This window comes from Melitaea cinxia, chromosome 23 (assembly GCF_905220565.1).
Source record: "Melitaea cinxia chromosome 23, ilMelCinx1.1, whole genome shotgun sequence".
Taxonomy (NCBI): domain Eukaryota; kingdom Metazoa; phylum Arthropoda; class Insecta; order Lepidoptera; family Nymphalidae; genus Melitaea; species Melitaea cinxia.
The window spans coordinates 448,434-470,928 of NC_059416.1; the positions used below are offsets into that span (position 1 = coordinate 448,434).

General features: G+C 34.2%; 2 protein-coding genes across 2 annotated transcripts in view; one reads left to right on the forward strand and one right to left on the reverse strand.

Moving 5' to 3' along the window:
* LOC123665238 (complexin) overlaps positions 1–22,495 on the forward strand; it is a 417,462-nt gene that overhangs the window by 248,911 nt on the left and 146,056 nt on the right. The window lies entirely within an intron of this gene.
* On the reverse strand, positions 9,351–12,700 carry LOC123665235. Its single transcript, XM_045599569.1, has 3 exons — positions 12,486–12,700; positions 10,782–11,576; positions 9,351–10,049 (listed from the first exon to the last, which is right to left on the reverse strand). Exons 1-3 carry the CDS (start codon positions 12,698–12,700, stop codon positions 9,632–9,634), a joined length of 1,428 nt encoding a protein of 475 aa, XP_045455525.1. The 3' UTR covers positions 9,351–9,631.

A 22,495-nucleotide genomic window follows, 5' to 3' on the forward strand; every position in this document is an offset into this window, starting at 1 on the left:
CAACTGAGGTAGGGCACAGCAGGAATTTCCTCTTTCCTCGACCTTACAGAAGTTCCTGTTGGTGAGTAAGGTGACCAGAGCTCCTGGGGGGGATTGGGTATAGGGTCGGCAACGCGCTTGCGATGCTTCTGGTGTTGCAGGTGTCTATAAGCTACGGTAATCGCTTACCATCAGGTGAGCCGTACGATTGTTTGCCGATCTAGACCTAGTGACATAAAAAAAATTGCATTGACTGTGAAACCACATTCGCTATTAATATATTATTCGCTTGTGTTAGCGTCTATATAGTGATACAGGCTGCTTATAAGGCGGCCTATATTCTTAACACCAGGCGCACCGTAAGCGCGTTGCCGACCTTATCTCCGACCTGCCCAAATAGCATCTCACTAACGGCCGAACCCAATATTCAATCTATCTCTGGTTATGTCCTACTAGAGACAGAAATATCTATCTATCATTCATTTTACTGACCCAATAAACTTGTCGACGATAGGCAATCTTATCCTTCAAAGCTGTCTATCGACGAGAGGGAGGATAGCTTACTAGAGATAACAGTTCGTATGAAAATGACAGTGTAAGCGTCCCAATAATAATAGAGTTCTATCTGTCAGTAACGTTGGTTATCTTTAGTAACAACAATATCCGATCTATAGTTTTCGAGGGATAACTAAGATTTATTAATTGAAAAAGTATTTTCTTTGTTTAAAATAAAATTAATTTCGAGTGAAAAATAATGGCAGACTCAAGTTCAAGTAGCAGTTCAAGTGATATTGCTCTTTTGCAACAATTAATTGAATAAAAATAATATGTTTCTTCTGAAATAATACTTACTTTACTCATCTTGTGAATAAAACAAACAATTTGGTGAATGATTGTACCTATAATTTGCAATGATTTGTATAATTTGAATTTTGATTTGTAAAAAAATTATACAAATTCAAACGAAACAACGATTCAATAAAGCGTAATGGCGTCGTAGCGTCTTTTCGTGTCGTGTTAAAACGTTCCGTTACTAGATTTACCATGGATTCCATATTAAAATAATATCATTTATTATAAATTAAAAAGTCTGTGTAAAAATTAATTTGTCCATATTTTTATAAAACAAGATTACTTTAATATGAATAAAATTTGTATGACAAATTTAAATACTATAAAACATCTGTGTAACATAACTGAGGCCGTCTGTGACGCTGCGTATGCGGGAATGTAAGGAAGAGCTCAGGTAGCCGGTCTATCTACAGCTAACTGGAGATAGTAGTCCCCTATGCGAATTATTGGGACAACTACAAAGGATAGATAGTTAGTTATTAGCAGTCGATGATAACTACCTATCTCTATCTTTAGATTGAATATTGGGTTCGGCCGTAAAGAAACACAACACTGCTTAAAATGATTATTATTCTGTGATCTTCCATAAGGTTGAGGTACATACTTTTATTTATCTACTACCAAAACAATATCTGCTATTTAATTAGGACCTTTAAATATTAAGCATTTATCTAATTGTATCTTTAACATTCAGACTGTGCATAGCCTAACGGTAGATGAACGGAATTGTTCGCGCAATTAAGAACTCGAAATTCCACAGTGGAAAATTATGTCGTATTAGATTTGTAGTGAAAATTTAATGAATTATTTAGTTAGAGCTATTTATCTTTTATTCGAGTTCAACTGAATTACGTAATTTGTCATTTGATTTAACTCTCCCGAACTAAGTTATATCGAATTATTATTTTGTAAAAGGGACAATGTGTTGGGTTCTGGTGATTTGATGTTACTAACTTGTTCTATGGTTATTTTCGATGTTAGTCGTAGGATTAATTTTGTAACGGTTGACTTTTGTTAAATAGGGTGTAACGATTTTGACGACATTTCTACGTGAGTTGCTTAAATTATTATACTTTTGAAGTAAATTAGTATGTGACAGTTAAATATAAATAAATAAACGTTTTAAACTCCGGCCCCAGTAGGATTTTCTTCTGTGTCTGGGGTCCGGAAACAAATACAAAACATAAATACCCCGACCGATACAAACAAATATATGGCCAATACAAATATTTTTAATGTGCTGGTATCGAACCCGCAACTACTAGCGCAACAACGCGTCGTCGAAAATAAAATTATTTCATGCTAATTTTCTTTTATAATTAAATATATTAATATATCTGTATTATTCTTTAAAAAAATGTTTACTGTACTAAAAAGCCAAACATTTTGAAGTTAACTCCCTAAGAATCGATTTTCATATAAGGTAGGAAAAAAAATGTGAGTAAAATCTACTAAATGACTACTGAATGACTTCGATACGTTTCTCGTAACGCCATCTATCGCGTAATGTCTAAAAGCGTAACGACGTTTTCTAATAACGCCATCTCGTCGTAACGTATCTTCGATAGATGGCGTTATTTACTTCGTTTATTTACCATTTGATACGGTATTAATCTGTTTTCCTATACATATGCGTAAACCTTTTCTATGCCTCTTTAGACATTCGCTCTGAAGCTGAAGCGAAGCCCCAAGTATTTTATTATTATAGTTTTTAAGAAAGCTGAGCCAAAACACATGAGTTCATGGCATTTTTGGCGTGAACTTGTGGAGGCCTATGTTCAGTAGTGGACTGCAAAAGGCTGCTGTGGTGATGATGATGATGAAACTGAGCCAATCGTGCGTCGGAGCTGACACACACACTTTTTTACCTTTTATTTAGGAACCAGTCTATATTATCTATTATATATAATTCTCGTCTCGCAGTGTTTGTAGTTAAACTCCTCCAAAACAGCTTGATCAATTCTCATGAAATTTTGTGTGCATATTGGGGAGGTCTAAGAATCGAACAACGTCTATTTTCAAATAAATTATTTATTTTTTATTTTATTATGATTTGGCGTTGAAAAATACATACAACCCTAAATTTTCACCTTTCTACCACCAACTCCTATTTTTAAATAGCGTTTAGCGGCAAGATAACGTTTGCCGAGTCAGCTAGTAATAGTATAAAATGACAAACAAAAATATCACCTAAATAAAACTATTGCCTATATTAGAAAATTAAAAAGTTCCATTACAAAAAGCTATACTCGGATATTACTAGACTTTTTTCGAGGTCAGTCCTAGCGATGTAAGTAGCATTTCCCTAGGGCTCACGACATTAACTTTCATGTTTTCAATTATCCTAAACAAAATGAGATTATTCATTTCTATTACAATTTATTATAAAATGGTCGTAGGTAAGTGGAATATTCTTTCAAAACAATATATTTTACCGGTTTTATTTAGGTCACCATATAATTTTTTTTTATCAAATTAAAAGATTAATTATAACTTATTTAGAGCCGTCATTTTGTTGTTTTTAACCGACTTCAAAAAAAGGAGGAGGTTACTCAATTCGACCGTATATATATATTTATATATACGGTCGAATTGAGTAACCTCCTCCTTTTCCCCGAACATACATAAAATATATATATATTTATTTATTATTTTATGTATGTTCGGGGATAACTCCGTCCCTTGTGAACCGATTTTGATAATTCTTTTTTTGTTGGAAAGGAGATTAGTTTGGTACCATGATAAGTAAACCGGGATCTGATGATAGAATCCCAGAGAAATCCACATAACTTTTTACTGGGTCTACCGATTTTAATGATTTTTAATTTAATCGAAAGCCGATGTTTATTATGTGGTCATATTTCATCGAGATCTGATTACAACTTTTGGAGTAATCTTTGATAATGCGTATTTAGTCGACAATTTTTTTTGTCTACCTACGTTGTATTACTTACTTTTCAATATAATTGAAGGCGGTTTTTCTTCGTTTGCCTGCAAACACAATTATTTGTGTTTAGTTGTTGTTTATCTCGTGAATAAGTAGAAAGGTAGAAGGTAGAATTTATCAGTAGTAAAAACTGAGTTCATCAAAAGAGATGTTAATATAAAACCGACTTCAATTACATCGACGAGTAATGTGGGTGATCAACAAAATAGATAGATAACTACGTATCAGATCTCGATTAAATTTAAATGAGAACAAATGACGAGCACCAGCTTTCCATACAAAAAAGGGAATCGTCAAACTTGGTATACCCATTAAAAAGTTGTGAGGTAACAGACATAAAAATATAGTCGAATTGATAAACTCCTCATTTTAATGTAGGTTGAAATAAAAAACACGCGTTACTACAGTATCATAAAAAAACATTCATAAAATTACTTTTTGTAATTTTGGATTTCTGAGGTAACAAAAAATAATGTTTAATAAACTAATTTTACAAAAATTATATTCTTTTTGACAATCACATAATTCAAAATGGCCGATATGACCTAAATACCGGGAATTATACTTTGACATATCAATTTAAATAATCTAACACGAAATACAGACAAAGCTAAAAGATTAATACATACGAACGCACAGTAAACAAAAATAACAAAGAGAATAGATAACATTTTAAACCTTTTATGTAATTTGTAAAGGAAATATGTGGCGGGTAAAAGAGGCGCGAATAAAACGGATTTTATTAAAATGGCGGCGATATGTCATTGGGATCTTATCGCGACGCGTTTGTTATGGAAGCTTCGTTTATTTAGTGTTTCTACACAAGTACACATATTGTATAGAAAATATTCTGAGTGTAAAGAAATAATAATTTTAATTAATATAAATATTAATCTTCTTCTAATATATAAAATTCTCGTGTCGCGCTGTTTGTAGTTAAACTCCTCCGAAACGGCTTGACCGATACTCATGAAATTTTGTGTGCATATTAGGTAGGTCTGAGAATCGAACAACATCTATTTTTCATCAAAGGGTAATCGACAACTATTTTTTTTTTTAATTTTTAAATATATTTTTTTTTTATGATACAACATTAAAAAATACATACAACCCACACACAAGCATAGATAACATAAAATGTGACAGTAACAGTACCGAGTACGTAAGAAAGCTTGGAAAAAAGTGTACTCTTTCAGATCGACTGTCTAAATAGGCACAAAAAGGCTTTCTATTCTAAGAAAAAGATTAATACCATATCAAATGGTAAATAAACGAATCAAATAACTTTTACGACGTTTTCTAATAACGCTATCTACCCAATTATCCATCAATCCAATAGGGTTCCGATAGATGGCGTTACAAAAACGTAACGAGGTCATTCGTTCACTACATTTTACTCTTCACATTTTTTTCATACCGGCCTTATATGAAAATCGATTATTAAGGAGTTAACTCCAACAAACTCCAAAAACTGCTAAAAAAGACCAGTAGAATAGAGTAGAAACAGATTTTTCATCTAAACGCTCTCGATTGGTTGAAATTAACTTTTATTATTGAGAATTTTCGAATGCCCCCGAATTCCCCCCGATTCGAATTCCCCTAATGCTCATTTTTTCTTTTCTTTATAAATAACAGAGATCGTAATAAACGGTGACAGCTGTAAAGATAATTGCTCCCCTGATATATTACTTTTTACTGTCCGTCCATTTTTAAGACTTCGAGAAAAAAGGAAATAATATAATCAGTCTGTTAATATTTCGGTGTTTGATAAAGAAATTTCGTTTCTTTTTAAGGATCTTTGAAAGTTGATTTAAAATAAATGTGTTTTTATTCTATTTTTGTACCGTTTTCACATTTTTTCCAGAATTCTCGATAATAGTAACAGTTCCAATCTAAGGTACATAGACAAAATTTAGACATGATTGTAAATGAGGAGTGGCGATGATTACAATTATGCTTTTTTTTCAATGTACTTTATCATTCATCTTCATGTAGTCAATATAAAAATAAATTAATGTAACTAAACACTTAACGTTCGATATTCCCCAGTAAGATGTGAATCGGCAGGGGGTTAGGAAATACAATATACAAATAGAAACGCCCAGACCACAGCAAACATCTGTATGGCCAATTAAAAAAATCTCATGTGAGGACAGTTCCTATTACTCATGCCCAACACTTTATAAAAAGAACTGACAACAATGAACAAAGCTGTTATATCCTATTTTATATCTTTTATACTACGTTATCCCCAACCCTTGAATATCTTACGCCTCAGCCTATAATATCCCACAGCTGGGCATAGGCCTTTTTCCCCATGTAGAAGAAGAGGTGAATATATTCCCTACTATAAGTAACGATCTCTATCAGGTGTACATGATAACAACTGAGACCGACAGCTTATCGTACTCTCCGAGGTACGGTTTGGAGACCCTCAAGAACAAACAACCAGAAAGGAAATGAATATTTGTTTAACAGAAATATCCACTCCGAGCGGGAATCAAACCTGTGACTGTCGGTGTTTATGCGCAAAACACAAACCACAAACAAATATTATTTCAATAGTATTAATGCTAGAATGTATCAGATAAACCGGTATTCGTAAGCGGATGCTGTCATTCGGATTCAGAACTCTTCCTTCTCTATGACAAACACTGGCTTTGTGTCTCAGATAGTGTCGAGATAACAAAGCTATATTCTCTAACTGCGTCATAAGTTAACCTAAATATCTAATCTATGGATACTGTTTCTAAAGTCTAAATTTATATCGTATTGAAATGTTAATTGTTGATTATGAACTTTAGAAAGAAGCAGGAAAACTGAGGTAGGGCACAGCAGGAATTTCCTGCTCAAAACATGGAGCAGCCCGACTGGGGCAGTACCCCGACCTTACAGAAGATCACAGCTAAATAATACTGTTTTCAAGCAGTATTTTGTTCCTGTTGGTGAGTAAGGTGACCAGAGCTCCTGGGGGGATTGGGGATTGGGTCGGCAACGCGCTTGCGATGCTTCTGGTGTTGCAGGCGTCTATAAGCTAAGGTAATCCCTTACCATCAGATGAGCCGTACGCTTGTTTGCCAACCTAAAGACATAAAAAAAGGAAAGAAAAATTAGTGGCCTTATTATAGTTGAATCTTATACAGGATACACGTTAATGTGATTGCATACATAATACTTAAGTAATGTATTGGCTTGATATTTTTGGAGTTTACCCGTTAAGAATCGAACGCCATCTATCGCAAGAAGTCTAAAGGCGTAACGACGTTTTCTAATAGCGCCATCTCGTCGTAACGTATCATTGATAGATGGCGTTATTAGATTAGTTTTTTTTTTACCATTTCAAATGGTATAAATCGTTTTCTTAGACTAGTGCCTAAGCCTTTTCGTGCCTATTTACACAGTCGATCTGAAGGAGTAAGCTTCAGTCGTACGTCGGAGCTGACACACAATTTTTTTTTAAAGAGTAACTCTTTAGTTCACCTATTCTAAGCGGAACATATGCTCCAAATCAATAGTAGTTTCTCATCGACTACAATAAATTCATAAAAAAATATTTAATTTGAATAGTAAGGATTCGAATTAGTTGCTGAAACTTACTTGAATAAATAAATTTTGATATAATTTAATTCTATTTGACGTAAAATATGGATTTAGTCATCAAATATTAGTATTTTTCTTAGGATTGCAATCTAATTATTACGCCAATGACATGCAAATCACTTGTTAAATCCACGATAACATGCAAGTATTTGAATAAACCGCTCATAACCGGTTATAGCCGGTAATAAACGATTTTACACCGGTATCTAGATTTAACCGGCGTAATCTGATTTGAATTGCTTTGCTCCGGTATCTTACTCTGTGGCTGTGAACGTATAATAGGGTAACAAAACGTCACCTTTATCACTTTATTAATGAATATATTATCGTCTTAATTTAAATAAACGAATAATAAACAAGCACTAATATTAATATACTAAGCTATGTGCTACGACAGTAAAGAATATAGCCACCCCTTCTCTTTCCGTGAATGTCGTAAGAGGCGACTAATGGATAACAAAGTTCCACCACCACTTTGGAACTTAAAAAGCCGACCGATGGCGGGATAACCATCCAACTGCTGGCTTTGAAATACAAAGGCCGAAGACGGGCAGCAGCGTCTTCGGTGCGACAAAGCCAGCCCTGCGGTCACCAATCCCTGCCCAGCGTGGTGACTATGCGCAATACACATGAGTTCGATCCATTTCTGGCTCGAACTTGTGGAGGCTTAAGTCCAGCAGTGGACTACGATAGACTGAAGTGATGATGATGGTGATGATGAATACTAATACTAATAAGAAACACACACAATACACAAGCACAAAGGCCCATACTACTGCAAACATATGGCTTACACAAATGTTTGCCATGAGCGGGAATCTACATTCAAAGGCAGCAATTTTGTCGTTTTCAGTGACTATAAAAATATATTAAAACGAAGATTTAAAACTGCTTATGTACAAAATTGAAATATCGATTTTTTTTTTGTTAATTAGGTTTCCTATATACATAGAGGTCATTCAGTTGCCATAACCACTGACTGAATCGGCTTCGTATAAGTTTTATGAAACAACATACATTTCAGGTAAAACTGATGTCTAATAATATTAACAAACTATATCTGCTGTAAAGATTTTCTATGTGTGAAATGTTTTTTCATAATTATTATATACTTCTCTCTTAAACGAAATAAAATCCACGAGGTTATTTCGTTTTGTATATTTCATGAATCACACTCAAAAACTAATAAAAATTCGCTTTGATCTTCTATTTATGCTTTGATAAATATTTACATTTATTTATTTTTTTGTATATTTTGTTATCTGAAAGCATTTACTATGTTATTTTTCGTTTCCGGATATTTATTAAGGATTAAACGAATGATTTTGATAGTAAATGTTGATTTTTATATTTAGAAAGACCTTTAAATTTTTTTATTATATTTTTATTTTCAAATCATCAGTGGATCGAGGAAAAAAATAAAAATGTAAGCGTGGTTAGACTATCAGATATATAACAGAAACTACAATACTACATAGGAATGAACGATGATTTAATGATGTGTGTCTGCATACATTTTTACCCGGCTTCCAAAAAAAGGAGGAGGTTCTCAATTCGACTGTATTTTTTATGTATGTTACTTTAGAACTTTTGGCTGGGTGTACCGATTTTGACAATTTTTTTAATCGAAAGGTGGTGTGTGTCATTTGGTCCCATTTAAATTTATTTGAGATCTAACAACTACTTTTCAAGTTATACCTAATAATGCGTTTTTCTTGACTATTTTTCGTCGACATACGTTGTATTATACCGCATAACTTTTTACTGGGTGTACCGATTTTGATAATTTTTAATTTCATCAAAATTTGATGTTTATCATGTGGTTACATTTAAATTTCATCGAGATCTGATATCAAATTTTTGAGTAATCTTTGATGATGCTTATTTATTTGACTATTTTTTCGTCGTATTACTTGTTGGGGCAGCAACGATCAGTCAAACTACGGAGATCTTCGAATGAAACAACGTAGACTAATTTTAACTACGTTTAATGTCGCGGTTTACAATATTTTAATTTTATACAAGGAGAGATGTTCGGAGCGTTTACGTTTAATTTCGATATATTTTTCCAGTCACCGTCTAAATGAATTTATATAAAAAAAAAAAAAAAAAATCGATCGCTTCAGCGCCACACAGTGGACAACGGTGGCAACCATTTAAAACTTCACGTGTAGCCCCACCATCTGCACACTAGATGGGGTTGCTTGCTAAGCCGCGACATACCCCCCGCCTTGGAAACACCGGCTTCCAACATCAGGCTTCATCGCTGGATGGCTGCAGCGGCAAAGGGCAAATTTTCGAAAACGCCCTCCTCGTCGTTCCGGTTGCGGTACGGATGTCGGCCACACGTGTAACACCATCAGTCCCCGGGTAAATGCGAGTTATGCGTCCCAGACGCCATTTAAGTGGTGGTAAATTTTCATCTTTGATGAGGACGAGACGATCAATGGTTATATCGTCATGATGAGTTTTCCACTTGGTTCTCTGTTGAAGTTCTCCGATATATTCTCTGGACCACCTCCGCCAGAACTGCTGCCGCAACTGCTCCATACGGCGGTACCGGTTCATCGTCAGACCTGTAGCGTCAGAAATGGTCTCGCATGGCAGCAAAGTTAACGGTCGGCCTGTGAGGAAGTGACCAGGAGTGAGGGGAGTGAAGTCGGTAGGATCGGTGGATAAGGGTGACAGTGGACGAGAGTTTAAAACGGCTTCGATTTGAATTAAAACCGTACTCATTTCCTCGTATGTTAATTTGGCGTTACCAACAATACGTTTAAGGTGATGTTTGCAAGACCTTACACCACTCTCCCACAGACCTCCAAAATGCGGCGCATACGGTGGAATAAAATGAAAGTCATTACCCTCACATGAGGCGTAATCGTTTATTTGTTGTGAATTATCATGAATTAAATTTCGAATTTCTTTTTCAGCACCAACAAAATTTCTACCATTGTCGGAATAAATAGCTACTGGTTTTCCGCGTCTACCACTGAAACGTTTTAAAGCTAAAATATAGTCGTCCGTCGAAAGGCTCGTAACTAGTTCAATATGTACAGCTTTAGTTATGAAACAGACAAATAAACAAATATACGATTTTATTTGCCTAGCGCCTCTTCCTTTACGATTCATTATCATAATAGGTCCAGCATAATCAACACCGGTCCGCTCAAACGGAAATCCCGCATCCAGACGTTCAGATGGTAAATTTCCCATTATAGGCTTAGGTATCTTATTGTTAAATCGAGAACATGTAACACATTGACGTACGATTTTTCTCACAAGACCTCTTGCACTTAACATCCACCATGTCTCGCGCAGGGTGTATAAAATAAGTTGAGGTCCTGCATGAAGTAGCCTCTTGTGCTCATGATTGACTAACAAATTAGACATCCAGTGTCGACTGCACATTAAAAACGGATGTTTTTTATTAAAATCGAAATTAGATGCGTTTCGAAGTCGACCACCAACACGAATTAATTTTTTATCGTCTAAAAACACGTTTAATCCAGATACACGATTTAATTCTTTATTATTACCTGTGTAACTTCTTTCATTCAGCAAATTATCATAAATCGTCGGAAAGGATTGCATTTGTGCAAAACGAATCAACGTATACTGCGCTTCCTCTAGTTCGGACACTGATAACGAGCCGGTTTGCTTTGTTTTGTATCTATTAGCCGCGCCCCCTCGTACGTTGTTTATGAATCGAAGTACGTAGGCCCATACGCGTTTAAGTTTTGTGAAAGACGAGTATTTATTAAATTGAATAAAATCTAAGTTTTCGAAACTGCTAAAATTATGTACTACATTTGATTTTAAGTCAGGCAAATTTTCTAAATTAATTATATTATTATTTAACGAATTAAAATTATTATGACACTGCAAGTAAGACGGGCCGTTCCACCAAAGTTCACAATTAATCAAAGAATCAAAGGCTAATCCTCTAGACAATACATCAGCTGGGTTGTTTTCGCTCGACACATGCAACCACTCGGAGTCACCTGTCAGCTCGTTTAACTCGGTTACGCGATTTTGTACGAACGGCTTTAAGAGATGTGGTGACATCTTAACCCAACCGATGACGATGGTCGAATCAGTCCAAAAGATGACCCTTGAAAATGTTAAACGAATAACGTCCATTATTTTTTTATAAAGTTTTGCGCCTAACAAAGCACCACAAAGTTCTAACCTCGGGATACTTATAGACTTTAAGGGAGCAACTTTAGTTTTTGCGCATAATAATTTTACGACGATTTCCGAATCATGGTTATACGTACGTACATAAGCACAAGCGCCGTATGCACTTTGTGACGCGTCGGTAAATATGTGCAGTTCTTTGTATTGCGTGTAGTCGCTCATTACGTAACGAGGAATTTTTAATTCATTTAAACGTTTTAAAACTAACATAAATTTATTCCAAATAAGTTCGATATCGCGAGGTACTGGCGTATCTCAATCGAGCTTACTCAGCCATAACCTTTGAAGTAAAATTTTAGAAATAATTACGGTAGGCGATAATAAACCCAACGGATCGTAGATTTGTGATATTATTGATAACATTACTCGTTTAGTCAACTTAGGTATATTGTTACACTCGTCTATTTGGGTAGTGTAATGTAGGTAGTCACTCTCGCTGTACCAACCAATACCCAAAGTTCTACTTTGCGTGTGTTCACTGTTAAACTGCTGTGCTACCTGAGTATGAGGGAGTTCCGAGTTAAATATCCATTTACGTAGTACAAAAGATCCCGAACGTAAAACCGCTGAAACGTTTTCACAAATGGATATTAGTTCGTGAAGATCATCACTGCCAGTAACCAAATCGTCAACGAATAAATCTTCAGTTATTACCCGAGCTGTGATGACGTCATCACAATCGTATGCGAGCTGACGTATACAACGCATACTTAAATACGGCGCTGATGCCGTACCATAAGTTACGGTGTTAAGCTGATATATACCTAACGGATCTGTAGGATTGTCACGCCAAACGATATACTGTAGTGACCTTTGATCCTGCTGAACAAGAACCTGACGAAACATTTTCTCTACGTCTGCACAGGCTACGTATTTATAACGCCTAAATCGTAAAAGTATAGAAAAAATGTCATTTTGAAGAGCCGGTCCCGGATACTGAATATCGTTAAGTGACTTAGAAGAAGTAGTTGTAGCACTCGCGTCGAAGACCACACGAAGCTTAGTGGTTGAACTGTGCTCTTTAAAAACACCGTGATGCGGCAAGAAAAAGTTAGGATATTCAACCTTATTCACACGTGTCATATGGCCTAACGATTCATATTCGTTTATAAAGTCACGATACATACGTTTATATTCTGGTGTGCGCTCAAGTTTACGTTCTAATGCGAAAAACCTATTTTTTGCTAAATTATACGAATCACCTAAAACATCTGGTGATTGTTTCAAAGGAATGCGTACTGAAAACCTACCATCGATGTCCCGTTTAGTCGTATTTTTAAATAGATCCTCGCATATACGCTCATCAGTAGTAAGAATCTTACTGGACTGAGATACGTTTTCTATTTCCCAGAAACGTTTTAAGTTGTCGTCTAAAGTTTGATTGAAATTACAATAAACTTGATCGGTTTCACTGTCTTTTAATTGCGACGTATAAAGTGGGCCACACAATAACCATCCTAATTTAGAATTTTGGAGGTAAGGTCCCTTTTCTAATCGAATTCTATTATCGTTTAGCAATAATTCCCAGAATAAATCAGCACCGATTAGTAAATCGATAGCCGAGGAAATATTAAATGATGGATCCGCAAGACGAATATTATTAGGAATACGTATAAATTTACTATCAATGTTTGTTGTAGGCAAACTAGACGTAATGTGCTGCAAAATGTAGCACCGAATTTTTGTACTATAATCGTTTATCTTAGAACGTATAATTATTTCACACGATTTATTCGATTGCGTTTTAGACATACCAACGCCCAATATACGTATAGTGGACTGTATAGGTTTCGTATTCAAACGTTTAAATAATTTTTCTGAAATAAAACTATGTTGACTGCCGTTATCCAAAAGCGCGCGAGCTGTAAAAATTTCATTATTCCGATCTATTATATCTACCAACGCAGTGCATAGCAAAACCGGTTGTAATGTACTTCGCGGCCGCGCGTGGCAAGTAGCTACGCTATGAAGCGCGGTCGACCGGCCGGCCGCTTCACGAGTCTCGTTTAAATCAGCTGATCGCCCGCTTTGCGTATATTCGAATTTATTTAAATTATTATGAATGTGTAATAAAGTATTATGTTTGTTCTGACATTGCTTACACGGTCCGAACATACATTCCGTTGCAGAATGACCTGAACAACGTAAACAATTACTGCATAATTTGTTATCTTCAACGAATTTTAGTCTATCTTTAACCGACAAATTTAAAAATTTATAGCACGTATAGAGTAGATGATTACCATTGCACAAAAAACAAGTATTATGGTCTGGAGAAATTCGTTTATTAGAACTAAATGACTTCTTAGAATTATTTTTATTACAATTAGTAGACGTGTAAGTATGCCCTATGACATGGCCTTTTGATTGGTAATGCTTATTTTCGCTTATAACGTGAGGCTTACATTGAGGCAACTTATTTTGACTAGAACTAATCATCTCGAGGGTATTCGATTTATTTCTTAAGAATGTCAGTAAATCATCTAATTTTAGTCGTTTATTCGAATCAGTTAAAATTGATCCCTTATAATTCTCCCATTCCCGCTCAGTAGATGCGTCTAATTTAGATACAACTAAGTATATAATTATTGTATCCCAATGTTCAGTAGGTTCGTTTAATGATTTTAAAGCACGCAGGTTTCTGAGTGTAGTATCTATTAACCTACGAATCTGTAAGTGGGATTCCTGCTTGAGCGGAGAGATAGAAAATAATGATTTCAAGTGGTTCTGTATAAGAAGTCGCGTATTATGAAATCTACTATGAAGTAGATCCCAGGCATGCACGTAATTATCCGCTGTAAATTCCAAAGCGCTTATAACTTGTAACGCACAACCGCTCAGCGAAGCCTTTAAATAATGAAATTTCTGAATTTCGTCTAAATCTGAACGGTTGTGTATCATAGTAATATACGAATTCCTATATTCTAGCCACTGATCAAACGAACCATCAAAGGAGGGTAATTTTATGTCCGGCAGCTTAACATTCGATTGCACTGACGATTTACTGCTACATTTTAAACTTTCAACGGAATTTTCGACTATACTTTCAGCTGTAGCTAGAACGTTAAAATATAATGATTCGAAAGATTCTACATACTCAAAGTTTGCTGTATATTCCGACTCGGGTAAAATTAGCTCAATTTGATTTTGTATGTTGTTAAAAGTATTAAAATGATCTTGAGCTGTTTGCATTCTTAATTTAACTTCTTTAACTTGAACTTGAGATAAAGAATTACATGGCAATGAATCTAAATATTTTTTAAATTGTGTTAACCGACCTTTCAAATTACCTCGCTGTTTTTTAAGTTCGGAAATATCTTTTAGCTGTTTTCCCGAGGGGGAAGCTGTGGAAGGCACTAATAATTTATCTTCAGTGGACATTTTAGAGGCCTACGTGTAAGAATAATGTAAGGTACTCACGGTTATACGAAGACTGAATCAGCACAAATCGCAAAGAAACGTCACTAGCCGTTGACTGAAGAAGTAGCTGCGTCGAATTTTCTTTGACGAATAGCAGTCGGTGCGAAGTCCAATTTCTTGGTAAATACTTCTTGGTAAATACGGCTCGAAGACCAAATTATGGGGCAGCAACGATCAGTCAAACTACGGAGATCTTCGAATGAAACAACGTAGACTAATTTTAACTACGTTTAATGTCGCGGTTTACAATATTTTAATTTTATACAAGGAGAGATGTTCGGAGCGTTTACGTTTAATTTCGATATATTTTTCCAGTCACCGTCTAAATGAATTTATATAAAAAAAAAAAAAAAAAAAAATCGATCGCTTCAGCGCCACACAGTGGACAACGGTGGCAACCATTTAAAACTTCACGTGTAGCCCCACCATCTGCACACTAGATGGGGTTGCTTGCTAAGCCGCGACACTTGTCGATGTAATTGAAGTCGGTTTTTTTTTCGTTTGCGAGCAAATACAATTATTCTAGAATATCAAACAAGCGTACGGTAATGGCGTCTACGTTACGCCTACGCGTACTACGCGAGATAGTAAGAGGTTACCACAGACTATGTATGTCTGCAACGGCAACAACAACTTATAAGTGCGTTGCAAACCCTACCTTGTAGTCAATACACTGCATTTCCTGCTGTTCTCTACCTTACTAAGAATAAATATTGTCAACGATGCCTAACACATACAAAGTTACTACTTTATAGTCAAGCATATATAAAATAAATAAATAAATTAATCAGAATAATTAAAACAATCGGATTGTATTCGAAATGCGCTTTTAGACCTCGAGCGTCTTCTAACAAGAAAATGTTAGTTTTTTATATATGAAAAAATCGTCTGAGTTTTTAATTTAGTATTCTGAGACATGATAAGTTTTTATACCTATTTATTTTTCTTAGATTTTTTTTTACAAAAAAATCATCTGAGTTTGTAACTTAATATTATTGGACGTAAGAAGTATTTGCTTATAATTCTTCAATCGATATAAAAAAATAAAATAAAAATCTTTTATTGTCAAGCTACGTAGGCTCATAGTTGGTTAGTACAATAATAATTACTTAAGAACTATGTTAGTAAAACAAAATACAAACAAAAAATAAAAATAAAAATGAATAAATAGAAATAAATAACTACCACAGGGAGATTGATTCAGTCACATTTTGTACATGCAACTTGATAAACCTCCCCACTATGTACCTCTTTTAATTATTATAATTAACTTAAAAACTATATGGTCGATACAAATGTGCAACAGCCAGTGCTATTACCGCTGCGCCAACGTGTCGTTAAATGGTCCGGTTCGGATGTCCACCGTGCCTCGTAGAGCACGTTAAGCAGTCGGTAAATAATCATTGAAAATGCTTTAAAGCCTTCTTGTATTTTATAAATTTGCTTTCCATTTTATTTTGATTCAAAAATAAATTAAATACGTTTATATGAGAAAGACTCCAGAAAGACTCATGGTCGGCCCGTCCAGTATCGACCATATAGTTTTTAAGTTACTTATAATAATTAAAAGAGGTACATAGTAATCCGAATTAAGGCGTCTTGCAAAAAACGTTTTGTATAATATTTTCTAACCTCTTAAATAAATTAACATCCCGTTTTATGTCATCATATTAATTCTTTTGAGATAATTATATTTCTTTAATGAAATTTTTAATCAAGAAATAGTTCCTTTATAAATATTTTAAGTTTTTCACAAACGAGGTAGAAAGCCACATTTCATACTTACATTTTTTACTTATCAAGTTAAATTTTTAAAATAAAAACGTTGTAAATACAGTCTGTGTCTTAGTTGCGAGATAAATTATGCAAGTTGATGCAGGTTTCATTCTCGTTTAAACATATAAATGGAGTAAAATACGTTAGCATATTCAACGTTTAAAATGTTAATAGTAATATGTGACCGTAATAATGTTTTAGCGCTTAGCGTGTCTTAGTATTATACCTTATATATTTACCTACAATGCCTATCATCTATTTACTATGTTTAATTATATTTATCGAAACAGTTTGTTGACAAAAAAACAAAATAAAAAATTATGACAAAATGTTTACTTAACGCTTGGTTACTTTTATCATTTGCTTATTTCATTATTTTAACAAACATACCCTCACAGACATCCTTTAGAACAAAGCAAAAAATAAAATTATACTGTAAAAGCAAGTGATAGAAATAAAATATACACAAATATAAAATACATATAAACGAATACACATATACGAGTATATATAAACATATATAGTTATAATGTATACATAGAATTATACATGGAACAAAATAACATCAAATAGATATTGTGTAGAACATCGTAGAAGTCGTAGCCGTAGAAGGTCTACGAAACGAGTCTACGAATAAATGTTTCCGTAGACGCTTTCAAGGAAAACCATAGGTTAGACTGTAGTATTTTCTAATTAACTTGTTAGTATAAATAAAATAATTTAATCGAAGGATATGGGAAGATTGGTGAATTTACATATATAAACACTAAGATGACCTTCATTTAAGGACGAGCAGCAGCGTCTACGATCACAACAAAGCCAGCCCTGCGATCACCAACCCGCCTGCCCAGCGTGGTGACTATGGGCAAAACACATGAGTTCACGCCATTTTTGTGCGAACTTGTGGAGGGCTATGTCCAGCAGTGGACTGTATTAAGCTGAACTGATGACCTTAATTTAGGTTACTTAGCTTGGCTATTCATTTTTATTGATGTCCATACCCATTCGGATAGCTATTGCATAATTCATATTTTCGTGTTTCTTCTGAAGCTAACACGTAATAAAGATCTTTAATCGGATAGGCTCAGTAGTTTTAGTGTTTTTCAATTACAACTTTAGTTAACTTATTCTTAAGCTGTCAGATATGAAGCTATCTTGATCCTTAGACCAGTCATTATCCATCACGACGTTTAGTGTTGGAAGTGACATTAAAAATGCATTAAGGTAGTTTTAAGTGACACTTGGGTGTCTTGAAAATTTCTCGAACAGTTTAACAGTAATCGACAAGAAGACGATCCATACGTGTTCAATTTTTGGAATATACGTTTTTTTATTAATGATATTTCATTAATTTATTAGGCACACAATCAAACATACAGAGCGTACCCATGTTCATATTATGTATTCACATATACAGGTTCTAAAAACACGCAGCACCTTCGGCAGTTAGGTTATTGACATCCACACGCAAATTATATAACTCAATTTTTTAAGCGTCAGACTAACGAACAATATTGACTTAACCGTCATCAAATATTAAACATTTACAGAACTGGCAAGTTTGGAGCGACGTCGTAAATAGTATAAAGGGTTTTGGGATGGATGAAAGGGGTACAGGATGACCTTTCTCACGCGTATCACGTCACTCGGCGACAGGATAGGAAATAGACTGGGCTACTTATTGGCTATGGTGATATTAAAGGCTGATGACGCTGATTATACACGAATATACGTGTATATATTTAAGTGAGGTAGGTTACAGCAGAAAATATCCGGTGCAAAATCTGAAGCAGCCAGAATTGGGCTCGAACTTATAGAAGATCACCGCTAAATAATACTGTTTACTGTTCAAGGAGGGTTGTATTTGATTAGCAAGGTGACGGGAACTGGGAGATCGAGGGTAGGTTAGTAGGGTCTGCGATACGCTTGCTACACTTCTGGTGTTGCAGATACGATAGTGTACCACCGTAACACAAACATTCATACTAGTAGATGAAATCGCGCGTATGGTCTAGTGTTACTAACAATTTGACATCGTTATTAATTGCTTGCAATAAATAGTTTCTAGTTTCTTCGATAGCAGCACCAAAGTCTAGACTTATTAGGTATCTACCAAAACTATAATTACTATTTTTAAACGGTTTTATTTAGCTCACCCCGTTTGTTTTTTTATTTTTTCTTTATTTATTCTTGGGTCAAATTTAGTAATTCAAATTTCACCCTCTTCCTGTCAACCGATTAATCTGAAATTTTGTATACACTTTGGATTTTGGTGACAATACAATTATGTTTATTCATTATCATTATAAATTCAAGATGGCCGCCGCTACAAAATGGCGGATAATTTATGTTTTATTAATCCCATCAATATGGGTATCAAATGAGAGGGCTCAACAAGCAGAATACAATATACTATAAAAAATTGAAATCCAAGATGGCGGCCGCTACAAAATGGCGGATAACGTAGGTTTTATCGATCCCATCAATATGGGTATCAAATGAAAGTGCTCAACCAGTATAATCAATGTACTATATAAAATTAAAATCCAAGATGGCGGCCTCTACAAAATGGCGGATAACTTAGGTTTTATCAATCCCATCAACATGGGTATCAAATGAAAGGTCCCAACAAGTAGAATACAATTTACTATGCAAAATTGAAATCTAAGCTGGCCGCCGCTACCAAATGTCTGATGACAATTTTTTATCAATCCCACCAATATGGGTATCAAATAAAAGGGCTTGACAAGAAGAATACAGTGCACTATACAACCTCAATATTTAAGATGGGCCTTGCAATAATGAAGCACTAAATGAATTAAACAGAATGCGAAATAAAAACTAAAAACTAGAAAATAAAAATAGGTAAAAAAACTTTTTAAGTTAAACGGTTTTATGTTAAACATACATTGCAATGTTTAAGATAAATGTACTAAAAACCAAAAAATAATAAAATAGATACAGTCGTGGGAATTATAAACATATGCATAGACTAGACTAAAATAAAACCGTGGGGCACGTCAATTGTCTACAAATTATCGACTTAATGTGCGATAGAAGAATCGTTTAATTCGTCGTTAAAATAGGCAGTTGGCCCGCAGACGGTGATGAAATTACTTACTATTTTCTTGCTCATGGAAATTCCAATAGTTATACACTCCATGTAAATAAAAGAGATGTTTCAACTAGTTTATCGTTGGACATTCACACTGCTGGCTGGCGAGGAATCGTTTCACTGCTCGTAGTTTGTCTTTAATCGACAAAACATATGATAAAAGTACTACTCGCTCACCACTATGAAACCCTAAAACTCGCTTATAATCGAGCTTGCTAGCTTGTTTCCACATTCTAGCCCTACTTATCACACGTCCATCGTTGTCGGTTGAACAACTGCCTAATTATAGTGTAACATTACAAAACAAACATTTTAATCAACGATTGTAGACAATTGACGTGCCCCACGGTTTTATTTTAGTCTAGTCTATGCATATGTTTATAATTCCCACGACTGTATCTATTTTATTATTTTTTGGTTTTTAGTACATTTATCTTAAACATTGCAATGTATGTTTAACATAAAACCGTTTAACTTAAAAAGTTTTTTTACCTATTTTTATTTATTAAACGGTTTTATTTAGCTCACCCCGTTTGTTTTATTTTTTATTCTTGGGTCAAATTTAGTAATTCAAATTTCACCCTATTCCTGTCAACCGATTAATCTGAAATTTTGTATACACTTTGGATTTTGGTGACAATACAATTATGTTTATTCATTATCATTATAAATTCAAGATGGCCGCCGCTACAAAAAGGGCGGATAACGTAGGTTTTATCAATCCCATCAATATGGGTATCAAATGAAAGGGCTCAACAAGCAGAATACAATATACTATAAAAAATTGAAATCCAAGATGGCGGCCGCTACAAAATGGCGGATAACTTAGGTTTTATCAATCCCATCAACATGGATATCAAATGAAAGGTCTCAACAAGTAGAATACAATTTACTATGCAAAATTGAAATCTAAGCTGGCCGCCGCTACCAAATGTCTGATAACAATTTTTTATCAATCCCACCAATATGGGTATCAAATAAAAGGGCTTGACAAGAAGAATACAGTGCACTATACAACCTCAATATTTAAGATGGGCCTTGCAATAATGAAGCACTAAATGAATTAAACAGAATGCGAAATAAAAACTAAAAACTAGAAAATAAAAATAGGTAAAAAAACTTTTTAAGTTAAACGGTTTTATGTTAAACATACATTGCAATGTTTAAGATAAATGTACTAAAAACCAAAAATAATAAAATAGATACAGTCGTGGGAATTATAAACATATGCATAGACTAGACTAAAATAAAACCGTGGGGCACGTCAATTGTCTACTAATTATAAACTTAATGTGCGATAGAAGAATCGTTTAATTCGTCGTTAAAATAGGCAGTTGGCCCGCAGACGGTGAGGAAATTACTTACTATTTTCTTGCTCATGGAAATTCCAATAGTTATACACTCCATGTAAATAAAAGAGATGTTTCAACTAGTTTATCGTTGGACATTCACACTGCTGGCTGGCGAGGAATCGTTTCACTGCTCGTAGTTTGTCTTTAATCGACAAAACATATGATAAAAGTACTACTCGCTCACCACTATGAAACCCTAAAACTCGCTTATAATCGAGCTTGCTAGCTTGTTTCCACATTCTAGCCCTACTTATCACACGTCCATCGTTGTCGGTTGAACAACTGCCTAATTATAGTGTAACATTACAAAACAAACATTTTAATCAACGATTGTAGACAATTGACGTGCCCCACGGTTTTATTTTAGTCTAGTCTATGCATATGTTTATAATTCCCACGACTGTATCTATTTTATTATTTTTTGGTTTTTAGTACATTTATCTTAAACATTGCAATGTATGTTTAACATAAAACCGTTTAACTTAAAAAGTTTTTTTACCTATTTTTATTAATAATTTTTTACCTGGTAACGATAACTTGCTAATGAAAAAAAAAAATGGCAATTCATACTCCGTATGAACTAATGCGGAACAAATCCAACAGTAGTGTTTTCGCTACAAAATTAATGTTTTAAAATGTAATTAATTTTTAGATCAGTGACACGACTTGAAAATAATAATAACCCTGACAAAGTGGAGTTGATGAAATTTTTTTTTTAATCTTTTGAGTTAATATGTCATATAGTTGTATCCGCTACCGGAGAAATAAACCCTGTAAGTCAATTTATTTTTTAGACTGCAATATTTCCAGCCTTCAATTTAATTCAAGCGTAATTGAAAAAATTTATACAATAAAAAATAATAATCTTAAATAACTTATAGAAGAATTTTGGAAAATGAATCAAACCTTTTTGTTAATACTTTAATCTCATCTTCCTCAAATATAATCAGATTAAAACACAAATTATTAATTGAAAAAACCTTCAAGCGTTGTTCAATTAACATTTTCAATCCCTATTCAAAAAAGGTTATATATAACGCTAATTACATAAACACGTAAATGGTTCATTCAATTCTAAATTAGGTCATGTCAAACAAAGTTGACTCTTTTTTGCCTTTCTTTTCAAAACATTAATTCATTTCACTGAATGACTTCTAAAAATTAAGCGCTTTTTCGTACAGGCCTAATTCAATCTAAAGGGACAGATTAAATGATAAAAGTAATAAATAAAAGAGATAAAAAACCTTAACCTCCTTC

Coding starts and splice junctions, on each gene's coding strand:
- LOC123665235 (XM_045599569.1), bottom strand. CDS start 12,700: ATGTATCGTGACTTTATAAACGAATATGAATCGTTAGGCCATATGACA. Junction 11,577..12,485: donor GGACCGGCTCTTCAAAATGA/CATTTTTTCTAT, acceptor AAAGTCTATAAG/TATCCCGAGGTTAGAACTTT. Junction 10,050..10,781: donor AAACATCCGTTTTTAATGTG/CAGTCGACACTG, acceptor ACCCTTATCCAC/CGATCCTACCGACTTCACTC.